We start from the raw sequence: 9,064 nt of genomic DNA, 5'->3' as shown, positions 1-9,064 counted from the left end.
CCCTCCGCGGAGTCCAGCAGTGATGGCTCGTACACGAGGCCGGTGATGCCACGCATGCCGCCGTACACCGCATCGATGGTGGCGTCGCACAGCTTCTCATGGCCGTGCTTCTTCCTGAGGTCGCCGATCTTCTTCTGGTCTTCTTTGCTGCGCCTCAGCATCTGCTCCTTCATCTCATCCAATACCGATGACGCCATGCGGAGACCGGCGACGCCGCGAATTATGGAGCAGCGAAGAGCGCGCATGGTTCCACAGTACGTGTGCGAGAAGGGAGTGCCTGTATTCCTGAGGTAAAAGCGGCGTGTATGCGCGGCAAGGCAGGAGATACTGAGCTCTGGAGTGGGCAGTGGGGGGCGGAAGGGGGGTGGGGTGTGTATAGCCAAGTGAGCGTCTGTGTGACGGTTGTTGTCGTGTTCGTTTTATTGGCGTCCCTGTTCCTGTAAGGCTGTTGTTCTCCTGTTTTGTGCTTGTCGCAGTGACGCGTCGTGCCAGGGTTTACGGTGGTGTGTGCGCGCGCGCGTGAAGGTGTGTGCTGCGATCAGCTCAGCAAACGACACGAGAAACAGAGGAAAGGATTAAAGTGGCGGTGATGCCTTGAAGAAGAAAAAAGGGAATAGGGGAATGAGGTGGTCTGGGCTGAGTGTTGGCTGAGCAAAGGGGGTGGGGGAAGTGGCGAGGGATTTCTGTGAATTCGCGTTGCCCAGAAAGGAAAGGGGCCAGGGGCCGAGGATGTGTGGAGCCCCACAGGTGTGATGGCGTGCAGGGATATATAGGCAGGTGCATGCGCGCGCGCGCGCGTGCGTATAGTGAGAAGGCGTAGTTGCAGGACATAGGCCGTCAAAGGAAAGGGAAGCGGGTCAAAAGGTTTGATGGTGAAAGTAGTAGCTTGCACGAGAGCACTGATGATGCTAGAGCGGCATGATCACTGACTTGAAAGAGGTGCGGGGCGTCAGTGCAGTTCACCTGCTCAGTCAAGGGTGGGTGGGTCGGAGGGTGTGCCGTTGATGAGGGCGCGCGTGAGCACTGATCAGGATCGAGGCAAAGTTTCGCAACGAAAACGGCCGTCATCAGCGGCCCAGCCGTGTGGCGCTTTCTTCTTTCGTTCGCCTTGATTACAACGCAGGGTGCGGAGATGCGCTCCATCGGGTGCCTATTCGTGTTTGAGTGCCCGTGTGTGTGTGTGTGTGTGTTTGCTAGTCGTACGGCATGGCGGTAGAGGAGGAGACGCATGAAGTGTGTACGCACGTACGTGGGTGGAGGGGCAGGTGGTGGATGTGGGCGAGGCGTGAGCCAGGGGCAGGCATGGCCTCACTTCAGTTGCTCTCCATTTTTTCCTCCAGAGCCTCACCCCTTTCCCACCCCTTGCACCTGCTGCCTCGCGGCCTCGAGATGTGCGCGTGAGGCGCGTCGTCGTAGCCGCAGCACCACGTGTGCCGCGTCCACCACCGTCGCTCCGTGGAGATCGGGGGTACCTGGGGCGTAGGTGAAGGCGACTTCCTCGTCACGAAGGTGCAAGGAGCAGCCGACGGCGCTGCGCAAGAGACTATACTGTACATCGGTGATCGTGATAGGTCGAGCAGCAGCGTGGGATGTCGCAGGCACCACCAGCTCGACATGTCCAGCTGGTGTGAGCACCATGACGGACTCGCACGCGACTGACGGCTTTCCAGCCATGCCCATCGGTGGTGGTGGCTGAGATGGCGTGTGAAGCAAGGCACTCACGTAGACGAGACCAAAACCGTTGCGAGCTTGCCACTGCTGTTGCAGCTGCGACCCTTGAAGGTTGCTGTCATGGATACCACGACAGTCCCCACCGGCGTGCACACGGTAAGAGTCGAAGTCGTAGGCGGCAGAGGCGGACTCATCGGCGCCAAAGTCAGTGGCGCACACATCCGGTTCGCTATGGCTTTCGACGCGGCGCAGGGTAAGCCGCAGGGACGGTGCTGCCGCCGTTGTCGTAGGCTGAGAAGGAGGCGGCGGCGACGACGACAGGTAAGCGCGAGGGCCGCCCGGGATGATTGCCGAGGCCACGCTCGTCCTGCCGCCGTCCTGTGCCAGGAAGCGCAGGACAGCAGGCGGAAGCTGCAAGACAGCGTCTGGCAACGTTGTCCGCTTGCACGTGGCCGCACCAAGATCGACCACAGTGTTCGTAGCTGGCGAGCGCCGTGGTGGAGGCACGGCGGTTGGTCGAAAAGACGGCATGAACGTTTCTTCATCGACTGCGCCGGCGTCGTTGTCCCTTCGAGCGATGGGCACCGGGCCGGTGGATTGTGGTGACCAGCCGAGGAGTGGCATCGGCACCGTTGTGACAAGCAATCCCTGTTCGCCTCGTGACGTGGGAGAACGAGACGAGGAACGCGGCGCAGCTCCACCGCCACCATCCCTTAACGATACTGTTGCTCGTGACACCTGCTGCTGTTGCTGGGAAAACGGCTTCACGGACGGTGCCATCGGTTCATCCGCGGCACTGGTTGATACAGCACACCAACACCCACGCAGCATGATGCCTCCGTTTGGGTAGAGGAACTCGAGAAACGATGGAAGATAGCCGTGGTAAACGTCGCGCAGGAGGTTGTAGCCGACGTGGGGGGAGCCTTCTCGCTGACCAGTTGATTCATTTGCAGTGGACCATGGCGGCACGTCCGCGGCCGCTTCAGCCCCAACTCGTGCACCGGCGCTGGCGAAGACCAGCGCGAGCGGCTCTCCGTAGCGAAGGGTGAGCCGGCACGGTTGAATGGCGGCGAACGTCGCCGTCGTCTTCGCAGGTCCCATGGTTGGTGAAGTCTCGCGCCCCGGAGCGTGCGCGGGCCTCGGCTGAGTGAAGCTCTGATCTTTGTTCACGCTATCGTTGCCGCTGATAAGGCGCTCCACGGAGAGCGACGCGCGTGCCGTGGTGAGTGGTACTGCACAAGGCGTCTGCTGCAGATCACTCAAGGCCCACCACAGCACGTTCGAGGGCGGGTGTGGTGATACAGAGGGTGCGGCGCTGCCGTGACTCGAGGCGGCGCTCGTGAACGCTGCTGAGTACTGGTGGAACCCGTCAACAGCTTTCAAGTAGTTGCCGTGTCGTTCTGTGCCATTGGGATCCACAAGTATTACGGTCGCCCCGTCCGTGCAGAGTGTGAGGGGCAGCAGAGGTACACGCGCCATCTTTCGAACGCCGACTTTGCCGCTCGCGGTCCTCTCTTCGGTCAGAGCGAAGAATGAGGTGGCATCCGCGCTGCAGGTCGTGGAAGTCATGCGATTCAGCCTCTCTATAGCCTTGATGAACTGCATGGCGGTCGTGCGATATCGACCAGGCAAACCCTCCTCTGCTGGCGATGGTGATGAGGGAGGAGGGTGTGGGTTGAACAACGGCGTCACGCCTGCAGCAGTTGCAGGCTGTGCGTACGGCAATGACAGCGGCGATGACGTTGACGAAGCACGCTCAGCTGCTACTGGCGGCTGCTCATCCAATGCCGCTCCACAGTTGAGCGTAGCCACGGTGGCGGCAGCGTCAGCAGCTCCTGGAGCAAATTCTGAGGAGCGTGCCATCGCTCTGGAGGAGTTGGTGAACGGTGCAGGCGGTCGACGGGAGAGCAGCGGTTTCATGCCTGTATGGCGCAGTTCAGCGGCTGCACGGCCTACAGCATTTCCCCGTCCCGCTGGTCTCAGCTGTGAGCTGTCGCTCTGGCGGCGGTGAGCTGACGGTGCGCCAGAGGTTGTAGGCGGCCGTGTAAAGTGCAGTTGTGGATGCGGCTGCGGACGGTCGATGCCGGCACAAAGGCCATTTGAAGCTTCAGGGTGGCGGGGTAGAGGAGGGAGGCGATGCCGACGTGGCTCGGCTCGGCTGCAATCCTCTCTGCGCATTTTTCTCGGCGGACGCCGACCATGACAGCAGCCTCCTGCCTCTCATACCCGTGTATCGGTAGGTGTACTTCTCGGTGTGTGCTTCAAAGAGCCCGAGATCCTTCCTGCCAAGGTCATCAACGGTGTGAGGGGAAGCAAAATGATGAGGAGGGGGCGGGTGACCCGCGCGTGTATGGTTCGATACGGTGCCGTGCGCAGAGGGAGGAAGGGAGGGGGGGGGGCAGGGGCAGGGCAGGGGTGGTGGAGAGTCAGCGGCTGCCAGGCACTTAGAAAAGCAAACTGCAACGCACCCACATCGACGAACAACGGGGGAAGTCGCATACATGGTGCATTCCCTCGCTGCACGTCGACGTCAAACCTCGACAGCACCGGGCGTGGGGCGAGAGAGGCGCGGGGGCAGGGAGACGCTATTGCGACCGGATTGAGGGCAGAGAGAAAGCCGGTGAGAAAGGCGTTCGCGTGCGGGGGCCTTTCCCGTCACCCCTCCTCCTGTTTTTTTTTTTTTCACGCTGTACTGTCGACTGTGACGCCATGCGGGTTGTCGTACCTTTTTTGCTCTTTTCCTTTCTTGCATTATGGCAGATGAGAAGGGAGGTGGACACGCTTACCTCTACAAAACACACACAAGGGGCGCGCTCACTTCTCGTACATAAGACACACGCACACACACGCAGACACACACACACGCACAGACCGACACCCACATCAGCAACCAAGCAACGAGATCCTTGAAACAGCTTCAGCTTCACGCAGACACACGCTCATTTTTGAGGCAGAGACACGAAACACACAAAGAGGAAGAAAGGGAGGGATGGAGAGGGGATGGGGGAGATACACAGAACACACTAAGATGACATATATATATATATATGAGATCATAGAGACAAAAAGAAGTCGATACCGGCCGTCGCCAACGTCATCACTACCACTTACATTACCGAGGGGCCGTCGGCAAGCGTCGCGCCCCTCCTCCCCAAAGCCAAATGCTGCGAGAGTGGCAAGGATGGCGAGGAGGGAGAAGTGCGTTCCCTCCCTCCCCATAAAGAAAACGGGCGCGAAGCACGAGACCGGCTGCACGGACACATATCCGCAAAGACATACGCATCCATAGTCGAGCGTTGCACAGACAACACCAAAGAACAACAAAGAGCGGCGGTCGGTCGGTCGGGAGGGAGGGAGGAGGAGGAATGTGCCATAGAAGTACAGGCTGACAAGGACATACATAGCCTCACCCACCTACACACCCACACCGACACGCACACAATGCGTGGCGTCACCCGCTGCAGTGGGACGAGTGGTAGAAAGGGAGAGAGGAAAACAAAAAAAAATAAAAACAAAAATGAATGCGCTTGTATGCATGCTTGTGTGCTGTTCGGGCTCGCCGCCATCCACGCACATGAGTCTGCGGGTGTGACGGGGCAGGAGGGAGAAGGAGGGTGAGCAAGTACGGAGTATATGTATGCGTGCGTGTGTGGGTGGGGGGATGGGTTGAGAAGGAGGGGTTCCTGGCAGCAAACACCTCGCCCCCCCTCCCTCTGCGCACCACTACACACCCACACCCACACCCACACAAACGCATACGGGTCTACGTGCATACACGCCTACACACTGACCATCAGTAGATCCCTTTCTTCGCTGTGTAGCCGTCTACGACATCCCTTTAAATTAGTGGTGTTAGCATGCTTTCGTTGCCGTTGTGCACCTTCGCGTCGGCCTCCTCCTGCCACCTCGCCTGCTCGCCTCCTTCCCTCATCCCTTTCTTGTGTGTGCGTGTGTTTGTGGGGGGGGGGGCCAAGTGACCTACATGCCAACAAACACACACAGAAACAAGGCTATCACTACCTCTCTCCTCTGTCGTCTGTGCATGTTCCATCCTTCTCCCTCCCCCTTATATGTCCGCGTCTCGAGCTGTTTTTCCCTTCTCGGCCCTCCGCTCCACCAACACGCATCCTGCTTTACGCGAGTGTATACATACAAGTGGGTGCGGAGCGAAGGTGCGACGATCGGCACATACACACACGCAAGAAACAAACACAAAACACCCCAGGGGTGTTGCCCCACCTCCTCCCCACCATCCCTGGATCGCAATGACTATACGAAAAATGCCATCATCTCCCGCCCCATACGCGGGCGGATCAGTGCCCTCCAACTTTTACACACAAACATATACAGGCATACACACACACACACAAACAGATCACAGGCAGTTATGCAGATATAATGCGGCATACAACACAGCGGCCCAGTACCGACTTGGCTGATGTTGCTTCGGTGCACAGCACGAGGCCGTTGCGGAAGGAGGAAGAGGAGTGGTGGCGGAGAGAGAAAGAGAGAGAGGGCCGGGGCGGGGAGGGGGTGGGCTCGCGGCCCCAGTGGAAAGGGCACACTCATCCAAACACGCGGTCGTGCACGCACGCACAAAATGGAGAGGACCGGAGAGGGATACAGGGAGAGTTGCGTGATTAAATATCGCCTACAACCGCAGTACCACCTAATGAGACTACACTACTACTGCCACCAGGAGCTTCTGCGGACATGGTTGGCACGCCCTGCGGCCACAGACCGCACGGCGGGTCGGCTTCGTCTTCACCCCCAGTACCTCCCGCTCCAGCGGCCACGCCATCAGGGCCGGCCTGCAGCGCCGGGGAGGGGGCGCCGCCGTCAGCTTGCTGCTCCTCGTCCTGCTGCATCTCCAAACTGCCAGCCTCGCCGCCGCCGCCCTCGTTGCCATTCAATATTTGGGTATTTGCCACGGCTGCCTCAGCGGCCTCGGCCGCCGCGTCCGCCTCTTCCTGCGAAGCTGCCTGCTGCTGCAGAACCGCGACCGCTTCCTGCACCTTGTTATTCCCCGCCCACTTGTGGTTGCGCAGGATGGTGCGGCCCGCCACGTTGTCAACGACAAGGCGCGTGTTGACGACGGGGTCCATTGCCAGCTTCACAATCCCGTCAAGCAGCGCGCTCTCGAGTACGTCGTCGGCACCAACCTTAACGACCTGCTCCGTGACGTAGGCGAACATCTGCCGCCCACGGAAGCTGTACGCCGTCGCAAGCTTCACAATGGAGGCAAGGTAGTTCTGGTACTTCTCGTCATTGGCCGAACGCAGGTGCTTAAGGATGATTGCGACCGGCTCGTATGTGGAGGTGCGCACTTCCATAACACTATCATCGAGCAGTCGCGACACCAGCGCCAGTACAGAAGGAAAAGAGGGGCTGTCAGGCGAGAGCAGCACGGCGACGGCGCCGATGCGCTTCGCCACCTCGTTGCGCAGCCGCCAGTTCTCGCTCTCTAGCGGCACATGGCACAGAAGGGGCACAAGACGGTCGCGCGTGGCGGGCGTGACTAGAGCGAGAAACTTCTCGGCGTTGAGGACGGCGCCGCGCTTGATGTCGTCGAGGTCGCGCAGCAGCAGCTCAAAGGCTGGCACAATAGCCTCCTCCGTGATTGCTGTCCCAAGCAGCGCGGCCATTTCGTGCAGCGAGTATGCGAGGGACTTGCGCACTTTCCACTGCACGTCCTTCAGCATCGTCGCGTATGCGTCCGCCACCTCGTTCCAGCGGGACGGACCGATAGCCTGCACCACAGCTGGAAAGCAGTATGCACAGTACTCGCTGAGTGGGCTTTCCACGTTGTCGGACTGGAAGGCCATGTCGGTGAAGAGGCGCAGCAGCTCAGGGCTGATGTCTTCACTACGAAGTGTGTGGAGGAGGCGGCCTAGTGACTCGTAGGCGCGCGTGCGCACCCAGCGAGAGTCGTCCTCGAGCAGCTTCTGGAAAGCCGGCACGATAAACTGCACCCGCATTGACTCGGGCAGCCCACTCGACACCTTTTCAATGGACTCGGCACAGGCCTGCCGCACGCCCCAGATCTCATCCTCGCAGAGAGTGATATACAGCGACAGCACCGTCCGCTGCGCCTCCTCCGTCGTGAGCACGGCACACACGCCACCGAGGTTGCTGCCGACGGTACGGCGCACGGTGAAGCTAGAGTCGTTTGAGAGCAGCTCCAGTTCGCCGAGCACCACCGTTGTTGAGAACTCGCTGCCGAACTGTGGCGCGAGGTCGTTGAAGAGCTGCGCCGCTACAACGCGGTAATCCTCTGCGCGCTCGTCGTGGGCGAGGGTCATGACCACGTTAAGCAAGTGCGATTGCACGTCTTCCTTGTGTACGAGTTGGGCCAGCTTCTGAATCGCTTCTAGCGCCACAACGCCGACCTCCACATTCTTATCAACGAGCAGCTCGAAAGCCGTCGGGAGGAAGGCATTCAGCAAGCATTGGTAACCTGCATCACTGCCCTGCTGCACGAAGAACTCCGCGAGTGGGTACAGCTGCTCTACCAGAGCCTGCCTCACCACGGGCTCAGCGTCTTGGGTGAAGGTCGTCAGCAGCGGCACAATGGAGCGCGCGCTTTCGGCGTACCCGGCGAATTGCGCGGTCGAGGCGAGCTCGCGTACGAGCACGAGCCGCTGCAACGAGAAGTCCGACTGATAGTACATCAAGAGCCGGTTCAGCGGGTCGAGGCTGTCATCGATGGCGTACTCGTTGAAGATAAACTCCTCCTCCGCGTCCTGGGTGGAGTCGTCAAGCAGTTCGGTCGGCATTTTCCGTTCTGTTTCGTGTGTTGTGTAAGTGTGTGAATACTTCCGTTCCTTCGCCAGCGTGAGGAAGAGAGGGAGGGAGAATGGGGGATGTGTGCGAGAGAGGGGTAGGGGGGCGGGCTCCGCGGAGGTCATGGAGCGAGTCGGCACATTGGTCTCAGTCGATCCGGCTTGTGGGAGGCGTTGTGTGTGTGTGTGCGCGGTCGAGCCGCCTACACACCGAGAGGGCCACACGGGCAGTTATAGAGTGCGTATTTTTTTCGCCGCCCTTTCACAAGAGCACCGACACGCGTGTACCGCCTGAGCCAGTATACGGACGAGAGTGCGCGGGCCCACCCGCCCTTTCGGCTTCCGGTCTCAACTTCCTCTCCGCGTCATCAGTTGCGCGCCTTCGCCTTTGCCATGAAGGATAACGGCTCGGCCTGTAAGCGGGGTTTTCGCCGGATTTTATGCAACGGGCCGTGGATCACACATGACAGGTGAGTCACGGAGTGATGTGGCTCCGCGTTGACTGCATGACTGTGCGGAGGCAGCCCGTGAGGGCAGCAGCGATGACAGAGGCGCCATCCAAATGAAGGGGAGCCGCAGCTCTAGCAGTCAAGAAAAGGCGCCTCACACGT

At 59.9% G+C, this 9,064-nt stretch overlaps 3 protein-coding genes across 3 annotated transcripts; all 3 read right to left on the bottom strand.

Annotated features, from left to right (window-relative positions):
• Nucleotides 1-2: 2 nt before the first annotated feature.
• Nucleotides 3-245, bottom strand: LDBPK_180690 (citrate synthase, putative; the record flags this gene model as incomplete). The annotated part of the gene is made up of 1 exon (XM_003860034.1): nt 3-245. A coding segment is annotated over one exon (243 nt), but the record flags the coding sequence as incomplete, so codon positions are not given.
• Nucleotides 246-1,344: 1,099 nt separating this feature from the next.
• LDBPK_180680 (hypothetical protein, conserved) lies at nt 1,345-3,849 on the bottom strand (the record flags this gene model as incomplete). Its single annotated transcript, XM_003860033.1, has 1 exon — nt 1,345-3,849. The coding sequence occupies one exon, from the start codon at nt 3,847-3,849 to the stop codon at nt 1,345-1,347; it is 2,505 nt and encodes an 834-aa protein (XP_003860081.1).
• A 2,462-nt stretch (nt 3,850-6,311) lies between these two features.
• Nucleotides 6,312-8,447, bottom strand: LDBPK_180670 (hypothetical protein, conserved; the record flags this gene model as incomplete). The annotated part of the gene is made up of 1 exon (XM_003860032.1): nt 6,312-8,447. One exon carries the CDS (start codon nt 8,445-8,447, stop codon nt 6,312-6,314), a length of 2,136 nt encoding a protein of 711 aa, XP_003860080.1.
• Between the last annotated feature and the right edge of the window lie 617 nt (nt 8,448-9,064).

This window comes from Leishmania donovani, chromosome 18 (assembly GCF_000227135.1).
Source record: "Leishmania donovani BPK282A1 complete genome, chromosome 18".
Taxonomy (NCBI): domain Eukaryota; phylum Euglenozoa; class Kinetoplastea; order Trypanosomatida; family Trypanosomatidae; genus Leishmania; species Leishmania donovani.
This window is presented reverse-complemented; position numbering and strand designations above follow the sequence as displayed.